Source organism: Moschus berezovskii, chromosome 6 (genome assembly GCF_049115385.1).
Source record: "Moschus berezovskii isolate FMDL1 chromosome 6, NW_MosBer_1.0, whole genome shotgun sequence".
NCBI classification, from domain to species: Eukaryota; Metazoa; Chordata; class Mammalia; order Artiodactyla; family Moschidae; genus Moschus; species Moschus berezovskii.
This window is the reverse complement of record NC_142465.1, coordinates 119,377,889-119,393,923: the sequence shown is the minus strand read 5'-3', so window position 1 is coordinate 119,393,923 and position 16,035 is coordinate 119,377,889. Positions and strand designations below refer to the sequence as shown.

Genomic DNA, 16,035 nt, shown 5'->3' with positions numbered 1-16,035 from the left:
GGCTTGGGGCTCAGAAGGAGCTGACAGTAAACTGTCCCGGGAGAGTTCTTGTTTTGTTAGGAAGAAAGCCCCTCCCCCCAGGCTTGATTTTGTGCAGGCGGCTGTAGGGGTGTGAGTTGGGCGCTGCCTGTTGTCACAGTGGTCAGTCGGGGGTCTCTCCTGGCCTTTGCCCCCGAAGCTGATGGGTGACCTTTGTCCTGATCAGGCTCTCCGGCCTGGGCCCCTGACTGAGACCCCCTTCTGTTTTCCTTCGTGGAAGCCAGCCAGGCGTGGGCGTGGGTGGGCTGTGGACCCCCTGGGCAGGAGCCTATGTTGGAGAGCTGATGTAAGCAGGGCTGGGGCGTTCAGTCCTCCAGGGCCTGAGGGCTGAGCCCTGTCCGCCCCCCCCCCCCAGGAGCGGGTGTGGGCTGCAGGCCAGGGGTCTGACCACCTGCGGACATGGGCAGCCCCATATCCGCCCCGAGGGTCCTGCCTCCACGGGTTCCAGAAGACAAGTGCGAGGACCTAGGGTGATGTAGTCGCTTCGGGAGAAGTGGGAAAGAAACCAGCAACAATTTAGTGTCTCGGGTTTCTAAGCAATAGCTCTGCAGCACATCTTGTGGTTTCATCAGGTCTGTCCAGATGCCCACCTTTGTTAGGTCCCGTGGGCCAGCCACGTTGGTGGTGTCAGTCTGCATTCACCCCCAGGAACCTGGGGATCAGAGAGGTCCCTGGGCTGGCCCGCGGTCACCCAGCTAGTGCAGAGCTGGAGAGGAAACTCTCAGCCTTCCTACCGGATCCTGTGGGCTTTTTCCCTCCTTGTGTGGGAAAGAGGTATAACGATCTAGGTATTGGGAAGAAATACTGTCGGTAATAAGAAGCAGAGTCAGCCCGGCGTGCTGGAAGGCTGCCTGCCGGCTGCCTGCCTCCTGCCTGCAGCTGAGCCCGGCAGGCAGAGGGGCAGCTGTCCCTTTAAGTCGGATTCCCGGGGTGGGGGTGGGGAGGGAGGTGCCGGTCGGATGGCTCTCCCCTCCTGAGCCCTCGGGGCTCCCCGCCAGACAGCCTGTCCGCGCCCTCCGATCCAGGCTTCCCTTCCCCGAGCGATGCTGCTGATTCATCCTGGGGCTGGAGTCCGCGGTGCTGCGGGGCTCGGGGCCGCGCCGCTGGGTGAAGGGCTCGGGGCCTCCTGGGAGGTGCCCTTGGGCCTCTGCGGGTGCCCCTTGGGGGCTGGGGCGTGAGGGGAAGAGGCGGAGGTCTGCAGGGGGCTCGGCCCAGGTCCCTCACAGGTGCCGCCCCCATCCCCTCTGGCCTCCCTGCGCAGGGTGCTTCAAGGACGACCGCATCGTCTTCTGGACGTGGATGTTCTCCACCTACTTCATGGAGAAGTGCGCCCCGCGTCAGGACGACATGCTCTTCTACGTGCGCCGGAAGCTGGCGTTCGCGGGCAGCGAGGGCGCCCTGGACGGGCGGAAGGTGAGCGCCCCGGGCCCCCAGCCCCGCACCGGGGTCCGCAGGCTTGTGGGCCGGGGGGCCTCCTGCAGTCCTCCTCGCGCGCGTTAGTTCATTCAGCGCCTGTCAGATGCCAGGAGCTGGGCAGGTCGGACGGTCACTCAGGTGTCCGGTGGTGGGATGCGCGGGCCTCCTGTGGGTGTTATTGCCGAGCTTCCCTACGAGGCCGGGAGTCCGTGCCTTGGAGGAGACACGGCCAGAGGCTGGGTGGTCTGGCCGGCATCTCACCCTTAAAGGGAGGAGAGCGAAGACGCTGACCCCGGAGGCTGGGTCCAGCCTGGCCCTGGGCAGGTGACCTGGCTAGGCGATGATGACGCCTCCAGCCACCTGAGCCCTTACCTCACCCCGACAGGGGCTCAGCTCTCTGCCTCTCCCATCTCCCATGTCTTCCCAGCAACTGGACAGGACAAGGGTTGTTACCCCTTTTCACAGAAAAGACTGAAGGCTTGCAGGTGACATGTTTAAACCACTAAGTTTCAGTGTGTTGACAAGTTAATATAACAAGCTTTGCATGTCTTTCAGAAGCTTTATTTAATGTTTTGTAAAATGTTGAAGCAACCTGTATGCCAAACATACAGAAGCGTTGTTTTCATTTAAACACAAAAGCGCCGCGGGCAGGGGAGACAGGTCTTTGCAGTGTGCCTGCCCCAGTGCTTGTGACCCTGGGCCTGGGGCTCGGTGGAAGGGGCTGGGTGGCCGGGGTTTGTGCCTTCCCTGCCCTGCGCTTGCTCTTTGAGCCTGATCGTGCAGGATGGGTTTTCTGCAAACGGACAGGCCTGGTTCCTGCTGCAAAGGAGACATGGTGGCCTGCATGCCTGCAGCCAAATGGCTGGTCATCCTGCTGCGTGACAGGCGGGAAGACCCGGGGGTGGGCCAGGGTGCTCTGGTGACCATCTGGAGTCTGCAGTGGCTGGCTACGTGACTGGGTTGTCACTGGGGCCAGTGGACACTGGGACCCTGAAGTGCATCACGCGGAGCCAACATGGTGTGGGTCGCTGCAGTGACCAGGAGGGAGGGGCGTGGTCAGCAGAGGCCGCCTGAGTGAGGCGGGTCTTGAAGGGAGGCAAGAGGTGGTCCCAGCAGAGGGGCCAGGGGCTGAGCAGTGGACCTGGCCGTCTGCTGAGGTTTAAGTTGCAGATTTTTTTTGCACGATCTTGGTGGTGGTTTCGAGGCTGTGTTGGAGCCAGAGGCAGCAGTGAGGACTGAGTGCCCCTGAGACGCGATCGTGCCTTGAATGTTGGTGCCTGGAGAGGCCCGGCTCTGTTCAGGGAGGGTTTTCTTAGCTGATCTGGCCTCGACTGCTCCAGTGGCAGGCGGCGCTCAGGAGGGGTCAGCTTTGTGGGTTCCCAGAGCGGCTGGGCAGGGAGGCGAAAGGAAGCGGCAAGTGCTGGCTCCTTCTCTCAGGGAGAGAACCCTGGACTTAGGCCTGAGCGGTTTCAGAGCTGGAGCCCTGAGGCTGTGTGTAAGGACCCCTGAAGGCTGGGGTGGGGCCTGTGTTGACAAGGTCAGTGAGGGGAGCCTGAGTTTGGGAGCGTGTGGCCGTCTATCTGTGCGCATGCTGGAATGTTCCATCGCACCCCTGCCCTGAGCCCTCTGCAGGCCCTTCTCTCCCAGCACTGGGAGCACAAGATGACTCAGCCTTAGCCAGGTCCTCAGGGAGCACTCCCCCGCCTCCCTGCCCCCGGCCCCGTCCGCTGGGACCCACGGCGTGGCTAGTGGCATGTGGAGCGGTTGGTGCTGTGATGGTGGGAAGAATGGAGTGGTTGGGGACCCACAGAGAGGAGGCGGCGGCGTCTGGCCAGAATGTTATCGGTCAGATTGAGGGGATGACGGTGGAGGGAGGACATTTGTGGGGAGGGGCGAGCCAGCACACGCACGACAGGCCCCGCCGGGTGGGTCTGCGGTGTCTGGAAGGCAGCAGGTGGGCCGCGCGGCGGGGAAGACCCCACGGGTCTGGAGGTGCAAGGTGGACGGGCTGGAGGAGGAGGGAGACCACACAGCTGTTCCCGGGCAGCCTCCCCGCCCGCCTCTGCTCGGAAGAGCAGAAAGGAAAGCCCGGCCGGTGCGCCGTGGGCGCTGCTGCAGGGCTTGCGCACTGCGGGCTCTCTGCGGCAAGCCCGGCCGCCTCCGCCCCCTCCTCATCCGGCCGGCCGCGGAGCCGGGTACCCGGTTGCCGTAGCAACCCGAGGGCCTCCTGCGCACGCTCGGCGGGTGTAGAGGGTGGCTGGCTGGACTGGCCGCCTGTGGGCTGGGCCAGGATGCTGGGATTCCCCCCGCCCTGCTGGGGGGTCCGAGGGACCTCTTCCATCGGAGGCTGGCTTCTTGATGAACCCTGGGCAGGTCGCGTAGAAGAGAACCCAGGAGGGAGACTGGCGCCCACGCCCCGCGTGGGAGGGGTCAGGGAGGAGAGGATGCCCCCGGGGCAGGGGGCGGGGGTCCGGGACTCACCTCTGCCCTGGGCCTCGCAGCTGGCGGAGGCCGAGCCCGAGGTGGAGGTGGAGGTGTACCGGCGGGACTCCAAGAAGCTGCCGGGCCTCGGAGACCCGGACATCGACTGGGAGGAGAGCGTCTGCCTGAACCTCATCCTGCAGAAGGTACCAGACGCCGTGGGCAGGGCTCCCGCGGTGCGGGGGAGGAGGGAGGGCACAGCGGACCCCTGCACTCCTGCCCCGCGTCCCTTCCAGCTGGACTACATGGTGACCTGCGCCGTGTGTACGCGGGCGGACGGCGGGGACATCCACGTCCACAGGAAGAGGTCGCAGGTGAGCCCGCGGGCGCCCAGGGCCCATGGGGGCGGGCCCCCTCCCGCTGCCCCACCCCGCGCCGAGGGGAGACTGACTGTAGAAGTTCCCTGCAGCCCCGGGAGCCTGTGTCCAGCTCAGGGGCCCTGAACCAGGTCCTCCCTCCCAATGTCTTGTTCCCCAGCGGCTCCTGGGACCCTGGCAACCCGTGCCTTACAGCACACCCCACCCCAGCGCGTGGCTCCGGGCCCGGGTGCAGGGCACGGTGGGGGTCTCACTCAGCCCCCTCCAATCTGCTTTTTTCCAGCAAGTGTTCGCCTCCCCCAGTAAGCACCCCATGGACAGCAAAGGGGAGGAGTCCAAGATCAGCTACCCCAACATCTTCTTCATGATCGACAGCTTCGAGGAGGTGGGGGCTCTGTCTAGATCTGGCTCCCTGAATCAGGGGATGTGACCCCTCCCTCTGGCTCCCCCCCCCACCCCCGCCCGCCACCCCAGCCACCCCCCAGGCTGCACACGCCTTCAGGAAGGAGGTGGGGGCAGGGCTGGGCTCCTGCTCTCCCTGCTGCTTCCTTGACTCAGGGCCAATGAGTTCACCAGGCTCCCAGCCTCAGTGTTCTCATCTGTAAAATGGGAGTCAGGGTTGAAAGATCAGAGAGCTCACGCGTGGGAGGAGGCGTCATCAAGTCCTGCAGAGAGCTGCCTGGGCAAGAGGGACGGTTATTATCACCCTTGAACCCTAAATGAGGCCTCAACACCTTGGGATCCTAAGATGTCTGTGATGGGCAGTGCTCCAGAAGTTACAAAACTGGGGCCCGGGGCAGTTCACTCCACTGGGTGCTGGGAAGCCGGCTGTGCCCCCTGGAGACCCTGCCGGCTCCTTCCAGCCACCCTCCTGTCGAGGTCTGGGCAATGGAGATATTCCCCCCACCACCCGCAACGAGGGCCGGGGGGTGGGGGTCCCTGGAGCACTCACGAAGGATGGGGCACGGGCTGCAGGTCATTTCTTGATTTGGTTGGTGTCTTGAGCATCCCAGATCAGGGGGCTGAGCGCCCTCTCCAGACTCACACAGCTCGTCTGCAGCAGAGCTGAGATTGAAGCCAGAGTCTGGACAACCTCAGAGCTCAGCCTGCACATGGCCCCGCCCTGCCCCGTGGGCAGTGATTCTCGCGGGGGCAGGCTGTCCAGTCCCCGGCAGGCCGTGGCCCCCTGCAGGCAGGTAGTCTGTCTGTGCGGCTTCTGAGCTGGTACCCACACACAGGCCCGGGGCAGGGCTGGGGCGGGTAGGCTGCGCACCCATAGCTGTGGGTGGAGAAGACACTCGAAAGCGGGCCAGACAGTCCCCGTGGACTGTTCAACTTCCTGGTGTCCCTCCTGTGGACACTGGGAGTGGGGGGGGTGCATCCTTTTCTGGTTCCAGAGTCACTTATGACCTCAGCCCCTTGAAGACGCTGCCCCTGCCCACAGGTGGGCTGTCCCCCTTGCTGTGCCAGTCCCCATGGAGTGGTGGCAAGCCTGGGGGCCTTGGGCAAAAGCCTTCACATCTGTGGCCCAGCGTTCTTACCTGTAAAGGGGGAGTTTCCAAGCAGCCCTCCCTGGGTCCAGGAGTGGGGCGGGGGGCAGGGGGCAGCCGACCGGTGCCATCACCGCCTCCGCCTTGCACTCCACCCCCCCAGGTGTTCAGCGACATGACCGTGGGGGAAGGGGAGATGGTCTGTGTGGAGCTGGTGGCCAGTGACAAGACCAACACTTTCCAGGGGGTCATCTTTCAGGGCTCCATCCGCTACGAGGCGCTCAAGAAGGTGTATGACAACCGCGTGAGTGAGGGGTGGGCTGGGGTCTGGGAGGCGATCACCCCACAGCCCCCCTCAGCGCTCGCTCAGCTCTGCTGTACCTGGCCCTCCCTGGAGCTCCTGCAGCACCCCCAATGCCCCTTCTAGGTGGCTGGGGCCTGGGTCACGTAGTGCTCTTCCCAGGAAAACCCTCCTGGGATTGTTGTTCCCTGACAGATGGGACCAAGGGGAGAGGTGTCCAGGTGGACAGGCCACCCTCCTGACGCTGAGCACCGCCCCAGGTGTCCTGTCTCTGGACCCCGGGGCAAGGGACAGGGAGGCGGCCTTGGTCCCCAGACGGGGGCGTGGTCGTCTGGCCGAGAGGGCGTCAGACAGGGATGTAAGGGTCCCGGCACCTCCCGGCCTTGTGGGCAAGCCCGGGTCAGCTGGAGCTGGGTCTCCCCAGAGCAGGCCAGCAGCCCTCAGGGGCTTCTTGAGAGAGGGTCCCCCTGGCTGCTGGAGCCCCCAGGGAGCGGGCACCCCCACATGCCTGACTCCGGCCCCCGCCCATCCGCCTGCCTGCAGGTGAGCGTGGCGGCCCGCATGGCCCAGAAGATGTCGTTCGGCTTCTACAAGTACAGCAACATGGAGTTTGTGCGCATGAAGGGGCCCCAGGGCAAGGGCCACGCCGAGATGGCCGTCAGCCGTGTGTCCACCGGCGACACATCCCCCTGTGGGACTGAAGAGGACTCTAGCCCGGCTTCACCCATGCACGAGCGGGTAAGGCTGCGCAGCTCGCGGAGGGCCTCTGCCCCTCCCTGAGGCCCGCCTCCCACTGCCTCCCTGGTCCTTCCTGTCCCCCACTCCCCGGCAAGGTAGGTGTCATGGTCCCCACCCCTCTGGGGAGGAGGCCGAGGTTCAGATCGGGCAGGTGACTGGCCCGGGGTCACACAGCAGGTTAGTGCCTGGGCCCTGAGCTGCCACGGTGGCGGGGCTCAGCTGGCGGGGTCCCAGCACCCGCCTTGGTGGACCTGCTGGGCGAGGGTGGGCACCCGAGCGGCCTTTCCAGGGGTGAGATGGGGGCAATGACGAATGAGCTCTGGGAGGGTCGGCTGGAGCCCCGAGACCCTGGGGCCCCCTGGCTCATCTCTGCCGGGACCTGCTTGCCAACCAGGTGCTGGGCACCGGAACTGCTGGTGGCCACCGTAGCCATGGACGGGGCTGAGCCTTCCTGTCTGCAGCGATGGGCAGCCCCAGGCCTGCCGGGGTACCCTGCGCTGCCCCCTGCCACGTGGCTCATGTGACAGCACTGAGCCTCTGAGCCCTTTCTAGGCTGCTGTCCTTCCCCGGGGCCGGAAGCTGAGCTCAGTGGCAGCCTTATTCCCAGAGCCTCTGGGGTGGTGGCGGGGGGCAGGGCTCAGGCAGGAGAAAATACCCAGCCCATCTGCCACGTTGCCCCCATTGGGGGCTCCAGAGGAGACCGGGGGTCTTGAAGGAGGAGTGCAACCCCACCGGGCGTCTCCAGGAGGGGCTGCGGGGTGGGCCACAGTCCGAGCAGTGCTGCTCGCGTGAGCTTGGACAGGTCTCTCCTCTCTGGGCCTCAGTTTGCTCGCCCGGAAATGGGGTGAATGCACACCCGCCTCCCGAGGTGTTGTGGACTCAGGAACCAGGGCATCAGGGGTCCCACCGGGGGTGGGGCTGGCTGGGGCATCTGACTGGAGAAGCGGCCCCTGAGCCTGTCGGTGCCGTCACCGCTGGTGTGCCCGAGGTCAGGGAGGTGCGTGCACTCTGCCTTTCACTTGTAAGCTCACCTTCAGCACGCAAACCTCCAGGTAGTCGGGGGCAGGTTTCTTTCTCTTGTTATGTCTGTTTTTTTTCTGCTTTGAGTTTCCTGCAGTGAACGTGTTTTGTAAGCAAAGCAGAAACAACAAAGACTCTCTTTCTGTGATGATGGGAGCACAGAGAGGTTACTGGACCAGTCCGGGCCTTCATCTTCCCATCTGTCAAATGGGGGTGCTGGTCTTTCTCCCCCAGGGTGGCCGCAGGGGTGAAGAAGACAGTGCCTGAGAAAGCCCCTGGCCTGCAGCAGCAGGGGGAGCCTAGGGTCAAGGGGCGGGGCCTGCCAGGGTCACACGGCTGTCAGCGGCGAAAGCCCTGACCTCCCAGAGCTGCTAAGGCGCCCCCGCCTCTGCTCGCTGCTGCTTGTGCCCGCCTTTCCCAGAGGGGTCGTTTGTAACCAGCGCATGACAAATGCAGACTCCGTGTGTATTGTGGTTCTGGTGTTTGTTTTTCTATCTTCTAAAAACCTTCCCCGGCTTGTGGGAGGACCGTCTGGAGCCCAGCGGCCGCGGGGACTCTGGTGGACATCGGAGCCGTGACGAGGAGGCTGACGGGGCTCGCGAAGTTTCAGTCCCAGCTCACCTCGCTCCTCAGATTCTTGTTTGCATGGGGAGGAGGGAGGAGATGGGCCACGTTCCCTCTGCCTGGAACGCCCTTCCCCCCCTTCTTCACCTAGCGAACTCCTACTCGTCCTTCAAGAGCCAGCTCAAGCGGCGTCTCCTCCGGGAAGCCTTTCGTGATTTCCCAGGCTGTTGATTCCTTTTGCCTCTGTGCTCGCCTGTATCCTGTGCTTCCTTTTTTTTTCTGTCTTTAACAAACCAACATTCAGTCTGTGGTTGTCAACTTTTGGGTCTCTCGCCACCCCTGGCAGACTGTGAGCTCCTTGAGGGCAGGGACCCTGGTCATGTGCTCCCCTGAGTGGATGTGGAGAATGGTTGGTGATGGGCAGTGTCGTTAGAAGAGAGGAGAGGAGGAGATGGAGGGGTGGACCGTTTGACCACTGCTCTTCTGTGGAAGAACCCTGGGGGAGAAGGGACAGGAGATAAAAGCCAGGAGAATAAATTAGAGGGAAGAGCATGGCCTCAGGGGCAGAAGACCTGGGGCGCAGCCCCGGCGTGGCTGCCGTCTGCTGGGCGACCTTGACCTTGGCCCTGCCAGGGTGGCTGTCCTGCTTCAGCCAGCTCTCACGTTGAGGGTGGTCGGGAAGATTCGGCTGATTCGGCGCCTGGAGGGTGCTCGACCCGCGTCAGCAGCCAGGCTTGCTCTGTGCTCCAGTGACCCCTGGCCAGCGGTTGAGGCCCCAGGAGGGCAGTTGGGTTCTTCCCGGGGCAGAGCTGGTGGCCAGTGCCCGCTGAGCCCCAGGCCGGCCGCACTCTGCAGGCAGGGGACAGGTGGGCGCCAGGCCCCCCAGGTTGGCGGGCTGCCCTGGTGACATGCTCCTTGTTCCCAGGTGACCTCCTTCAGCACACCCCCAACCCCCGAGCGGAACAACCGGCCTGCCTTCTTCTCCCCATCCCTCAAGAGGAAGGGGCCCCGGAACCGGATCGCGGAGATGAAGAAGTCTCACTCAGCCAACGACAGCGAAGAGTTCTTCCGGGAGGACGATGGGGGAGGTGACCCTGCTTCTTCCCCCGCCCCCAGGCCCGCGGGGCCTCCTCACTCCCTTCTGCACATTCAGAGAGCCAGGGGGCCGTGTGCCAACCCGTCCTGGGTGGGGGTGGAGCTCTGGACAGACAGACAGCAGACAGCCACCGAGGGGAGCCCCAGCCCTGGGCTCAGCATGGCTGGCAGTTGGCACCTGATTTCAGGGGCTCAGAGGGGAGGGCTCTGGCGTGCGCGTGTGCTGGTCCCTCCCTCTGTGAAGTGCCCTGCGGCCCTGCCGCCTCTAGCGGGGTGTCCCTCCTCCCTGAGCCCGGGCCCTTCTGTCTGGCGGCCTCCTGGGCATCTCTGCGGTCCTCGGTCGCACCCACTCGTCCTCAGGGCCTCCCCAGCCCCTTCTCCGCCCTGCGTGGGCCCCGCCGTGGGAGCCGTACCTTGGGAGGGCAGGGCCATGTTTATCAGAAGAGCAGCAGGAGGCCGTTGGAGGAGCTTAGAGGGTCCTGATCGGCAGGACCGAGGCAGAGGGCCTGCTGGATGAGACCCTGGTCCAGGCTGGAGATCCCAGCCCTGCCCTTGACCTGCTCTCAAGTGGGCTTGGGCAGGGCTGCCCTCCTGGGCTCCTTCCAGACCAGCGGGAAAGCGTCCACAGTGCCCACCTGCCTCCTCGGGTGGCCCACCGGCCGGGTGATGGTGCCAGGTCGTCCCAGCTGTACCCCTGCGCCCCTCCAGGGAGAGGACTGGAGCAGGGCAGCCACAGGGCGCAGCACAGCGACGGGCCAAGGCCCACAGGGCAGGCACTCCAGGACCGGGAAAGGGTGTCAGGGAGAGCCCCGAGGGGTGGAATCAGGCTGGGCGCTGCAGGCCGGGCGGTCAGGAGGAGGTCAGGTCAGGTCGGAGTTTGAGCTGGGCCGGGGAAGGGTCACCTGGGTGGGTAGGGTGCTCTGCTCCTGCGGCCCGGGCCTGACCCGCCGTCTCTGCTGCAGCCGACCTGCACAACGCCACCAACCTGCGGTCTCGCTCCCTGTCGGGCACCGGGCGCTCCCTGGTCGGGTCCTGGCTGAAGCTGAATAGAGCAGACGGGAACTTCCTTCTCTATGCACACCTAACCTATGTCACTTTGCCGCTGCATCGGATTTTAACAGGTAACTCTGACTCTGGGGTGGGACCTCTGGGGGACCCACGGGCCCTTAAAAAGTACTCCTGTGGGCAGTGCTCGGGCCCCCACTCCATCCCCCTGGAGGGGCTTCAGACCCTCAGCATGCGCATGCTACTCAAGGGGCAGGCAGAGCTCCGGCTGATGGGCCCACAGGGCCCTGGCTCCAGAGTCAGGCTGCCTGTGTGAGTCCTGCACCCCGAGCCCTTGCCCGGTGGTGCAGCCACCCCAGGCGCGCTCATTGCCCCATTCCTGTCCGGAAGGAGGGTGAGCCCAGCACTGCGGGTCCCCGAGGGCTGAGAGAGCGCCTTCGGGGCTTCCCTCACAGATGGAGCACCGGGAAGGTCCGCGTGCTTCCTCTGCGAGCACAGGAGGGTCACCCTTCCCTGTCTCCTCCACGCCCCCTCCTGCTGCCCTAGACATCCTGGAAGTTCGGCAGAAGCCCATCCTGATGACCTAGCCGTGTGCGGAGCCCGCGCGGAGCCCCCCAGCCCTGCCCAGTCCTGGGAGTGCTGCCAAGTGCCTACCTGCCCACCGCCACTGGGGTCTTCCGGGACCACCCAGCGCCGGAGCCAGAGCCAGGCGGGGCTGCTTGACTCCCGGGGCCAGGGCCGACTCCACAAACACCAGCCCAAACTGAAGTGCCTCTTCCTCGTCCCTGCTGGCCCTGCTCCGGCTCCCACACCTGCCCACCCACCACCCTCAGCCTGTCTCTGGGGGAATCCTCTGCACCCCGAGGAGCAGACCCGCCAGTAGGCCGCAAGAGAGCAAGGGAGCGGCCAGCGGCCAGCCCACGGACCCGACGCTCACCTCCCAGCAGACAGCAGGGAGACCACCTGGCTGGAGCCGCACCATCTATCCAACGCTCAAGGAGAACCGGTTTAAGATGTGGTGATGCTGATCCGATGAGTTAGTCCCAATCGTCTGTCCTCCCTGGCTTACCCCGCGGTTGTCTTTAGATGGGTTTCCACAGGGAGCACGGCCGTCTGCTGGCTCTGCCCTGGGCTGGGAATACCTCACCCTGCGCCCGGCTCCAGACCGGCCCTCGTCCCGCCAGAATGGCCTTTGCTTCCAGCCAAAGAGCATCACCCACCCACATACGCACACCTCCAACCTGGAGACGACCCGTCTGCACCTCGGCTGGCGTGACCCACAAGATTGGGGTCCTGAGGGCAGGAGGGAGGGGTCGTACCAAGACAGGAGAAGTGTGGGGTCTCCTGCCAGAAGGGTGGATGGTGCACCGTTGGGTTGACGTCCTCCCAGGAAGGTTCCAGGCCGAGCCTCCATTCTCCGGAGCCAGGGCAGGGGCTGGAGCGTCTCGTCTTCCTTGCTTTCCTGGAGCTCATTTCCTTTGACTGGGTGTGCGGGTCCCACCTCTCTGGCCAGTCACTGAGGCAAAGAGGCATTGGCTTCCCCACGGCCCAGGGCTGGTCAGGCCTCCTTCCAGCTTGGATGGAAGGTTTCCATCTGCGGGGACACACCATGCTCCTCTCAGAACCACGAGCCTCCCCGGGAGCAGAAACATCGCTCCTGCTGTTTCCCTCGGGATAAGCCGTCAGCTGGGTCTCTGCTGCTCTGTGTGCGCCCTCAGGGGTATCTGAAGGGTCCCTGGTGTGCGGGTAGCGACCCCCCTAGGGGAGGAGAGGGGAAGGAGCTCGTGTTCCCGTCCGTTTCTGTCCTTTGCGTTCCAAGGGTTTGCTTCGAGCTCCGGGAAACAGGGGAACTCCTTTGGGGCTTCTCCAGATTTTGTATGCTGTTATTAAAAGCGAGCTACTGCACTTCATTCTGCCTCAGTTTGCCCACCTGTGAATGGGGCTGATACCACCTACCTCACTGAAGTCTCCAGGGTTCCAGTGCACGACCAGGTCAGGGTGAGATGGCCAGTCATTCCACATAGCTCAGCTCAGGTGTCGGGTCATAGGAATGCTTTCCTCCCCGCCTACCTACCCCAACCCCTGTCACCCGGGCCAAGAAGGCAAGCGGTGGGGTCAGGGTGAATGTTCTCGCCTTCTCTGACAGCGCCCAGCTCACCCACGTTCAGCCGCAGCTCAGCTCCTCGCACGATTTGACGATCTGACGTCCCAAAGCTGCGTCTTCCAGCTCCAGAGTGCTGGAACAGAGCTTCAGGGAGCCGGGAGCCCGGCCCCGGGTCCTGAGATGGGGGTTGAGTGTTCCCTGGGCTCCTTTCCTTCCTGGTTTTCTGGGGTCTGAAGGCTCTGGACCCCGACCTTGGGAGAAATGCAGTCCTGACGCATCTCCCGGGGGTGAGATCTTTCAGCACAGGTACACGTGCAGGGCCCTCCCCATTGTCAGCGGTGAGGAGCCGGAGGAGGGGCCTCCCACTGGGCCAGGAACAGGCTCCCCTGTTAAGACACCTCGTAGGGTAACTGAGGGCCAACTGCAGGAAGGTTGTCTGCATTCTTTGCAGATCTTAGAAATGAGGGCCAGGGGTTAGCGATCACACTTCACTCGTAAAGCACATGAACAGACACACAGCATGGTTTGGCTGTTTTGTATCTAACGATGAGAGAGTCCCTGGCACATGCAGGCACTGTGCTAGACATTCAGGTACCATCACCACTCCATCTCAGAGACGAGGAGGCAGCCACAGAGGTTAGGTCAACTGCCTGAGACTGAACAGCGAGCGGGACGGCAGGAGCACAGCCCAGGCGTCCGGCCCCAGTGGACACTGAGCCGTGACCCCCTGCCGCCCCAGGATGGACACAGGAGCCGAGCTTTCTCAGTCTTAAACCCTCCCCGGGGCACTTCTGACACTTGATCTAAACAAGCGTAGAGGCACTTGGTCACTAGGCAGTAAGCCGTTACTCTGAGTTTTGCTTTTTTCAGCCCCAAATGACTTCAGTAGCGGTCACAGAGAGGCACGTGACAGCTGGAACCAGGCCTCCAGCGTCCCGGGCATCTCGGTGTTGCCACACCTCACTTCCTATAAGGCCGTCTTTTCTTTTCCAGAACATGCCTGACTTATGTAACACGGACGCGGCCAGAGCGTGTGGACATCTCTTAAATGGGGACTGGAATTCAAGTCCGGGGTTCCTTTGAAGAAACCTATAACCTTTCAGCTTTTTAAGGACATTAGTAAGAAAGTTAATCTTTACAGTGACATGGCTTGGTCCTACAGTCGGACGAGGCCACGTCCCTGCGTGTCCCAGCACCTGAGGGTTCAGGCAGTGTTTAGTCTCCATCCCGGTGTCTGACAGAAGGAAGTTTCAGTTGTCTGTGAAAACAGCTGAGCCTTGTTACTTCAAAAGGGTATTATTTAAAACAAATATCATTTAGAACATTAGGTAATAAAGAAGTTGTCAAAGTATTCTATAGCCAGTCAACTTGGAGATAGCGTGGGTGTTCTGGTGAGTCAGAGCCTAGCTAACATTTGAGCTTTTCCAGGACTGTGAGCAAAGCATCAGAAATCAACTAGGTTTCTACCAAAGATGCTAGTGACAGAAAGGCATGTTCCTGATGTGATTTTTTTTTTCCCCAAAGAATCTAGCTAGAATCAAACCAGGATCTCTTTTTGCTGTTTTAATCACATAAACTAGTCAGTAAACATTTTTGAAGAATGACGTGAAAACATCATTCGTTTTTCTGCTAAAAGACATTCCAGAGGAAGTCCCTATGTAGTTAGTATTGTCTAATGACCAACATTTGAAAAACATATTTGACATTATTATAATACAGGCATTTAAAATTGCTGGCCAAAAAAAAAAAAATGCTGGCCAAATTTTTAAGATTTACAGATAAAACTGTCATCTTTTTAATATACTGTGGTAATAGGTTCCACTCTGATAATTCTGTTCAGTTTTCCAGTGTAGCTGGAATTTAGTTTCAAAACCAAATGTCTTTTGACAGTACATGGATTATTCCCTGTTCAGGCCTTTTCTCTCCTGAGTATCAGAAAGCAGAGCTGTTTCTCTTTGAAAGGTATCCGCCCTGGTGGGACAGACTCCAGCAGGGATGCGATGCTGGCCCAGGTCGGGCCCCAGAGCCAGAGTGAAGCAGCTTCTGGGGGCATCAGCCGTCCTTTGGACAGGGCTCCTCTCTGGCCAGAGTCCCGCCCCATCCTTCCGGGAGCTGGGTGCTGGAGGCACCGTGGTTTCTTTCCCTTGTCCCTGGTCACGGACTGACTGGGCGCTGACGTGGCCATGGATGGAAAGGAGCCCTGCAGCCCTTCCTTGTCTGACCCCCGGAGCACCACAGGAGCCAAATCACCTGAACACCGAGTGGCCTGGGGTTGGGTTCAGAGTCCACAGCGGGACTGCCTCAGGAGCTGAGGCAGCCAGCCTTGTGAAGGCGTTTGTGTTTACAGTTTTCTACCCTACCCAAGGCAGGCAGGCATCTTTGCGGCTGCGGCTCCAGCCCTGAGCTCAGCAGGTCAAAACCCACAGCGATACTCCAGCTCCATTGTGGGTATCCAGTCTCCCGTTTCCCCACTTCCTGAAGGCTGGGCGATTTAGGTAGAATAGTAATCTTCCATGGTGTCCAAACGAATTCTTTGTGTGACGATATATAAACCTGCAAGGAAAACCTGTGGAGGTTTTCACGACTTTGAAGCTCAACTAAAATGACTTCTACAGAATACACTTTAGCAGAAACACCATGACGGCATACTTTGACTGTACTAGGATCTGTCGGTGGTATTTCCATAAGCACTGTCAACGGCTTCGGGATTAACCATCTTCCACACACAATAGGAATCATTTCTAAGCAGTAATTGTGGTTGGCTGTTGGCTGTGCTTTATGACTTTGCATTTCTTTTGAAAGTTGATTTGCATGTTGGGTATTATTTCTTCTCTATTGAATCTGTACTGTTATTTTTTTCTCTAATGGGTGTTTCGGATTAAATATGGATACTACTTCAATGTGTTAACTTGCTGATTGAATCTTAATTTATTCCCCCAGAGATGTCTTAACCTTTGGAGCTTTCATACAAGTTACTCTGTTGAATGACAAGAAGGCACGCCCCGGCTTTGGCAGGCCTGGGAGTTAGCAGGGAGGTCTGGAGGCCAGCAGCCGGAATGTGCTCAGATGCTGTATTTGCAGATTGAAATCACAGATACGCTTCAGGTTCGGCTTTTGGCGCCTATAATGCAGTATGTACCCTTTCAGCTACACTATAACATTTCCCAAGCTTTTGCTAGAGAACCTCTTAAAAGGCCCTCAGAGAAGTGGGAAAAAGACTAGAATAAAAGTCAAGAGTCCGAAGTTCAAGTGCTGGCAGGCTCCCAACAAGCTACTGGTCTTCTGGAAGATGGGTTTTTGGACTGTGGCTCTCTGTTGCCTCCTAGCGCTGTAGCTGCCAGGCCAACACTGAGAATGTTCACAGCGCTGGCAGGTCAACTCCGCCAGCGCCACCTCCTGCAGGTTCTGTGGAAGGAAACTACTCAGGCAGCGGGCTCTTCCCTTCCATGGTTAGGTGATCTCTGA

The 16,035-nt window shown here is 61.2% G+C and overlaps 1 protein-coding gene across 1 annotated transcript in view; it reads left to right on the top strand.

Moving 5' to 3' along the window:
* KIAA0930 (KIAA0930 ortholog) overlaps positions 1-15,470 on the top strand; it is a 41,411-nt gene extending 25,941 nt beyond the window's left edge. Inside the window, exons 2-10 of the mRNA XM_055396842.2 lie at positions 1,301-1,452; positions 3,957-4,082; positions 4,173-4,250; positions 4,537-4,638; positions 5,907-6,047; positions 6,588-6,782; positions 9,292-9,454; positions 10,424-10,582; positions 11,013-15,470. Of these exons, the coding sequence (XP_055252817.1) occupies positions 1,301-1,452; positions 3,957-4,082; positions 4,173-4,250; positions 4,537-4,638; positions 5,907-6,047; positions 6,588-6,782; positions 9,292-9,454; positions 10,424-10,582; positions 11,013-11,053 (1,157 nt within the window). The 3' untranslated portion in view covers positions 11,054-15,470. The remainder of the gene's footprint in view (positions 1-1,300; positions 1,453-3,956; positions 4,083-4,172; positions 4,251-4,536; positions 4,639-5,906; positions 6,048-6,587; positions 6,783-9,291; positions 9,455-10,423; positions 10,583-11,012) is intronic.
* Positions 15,471-16,035: the final 565 nt, after the last annotated feature.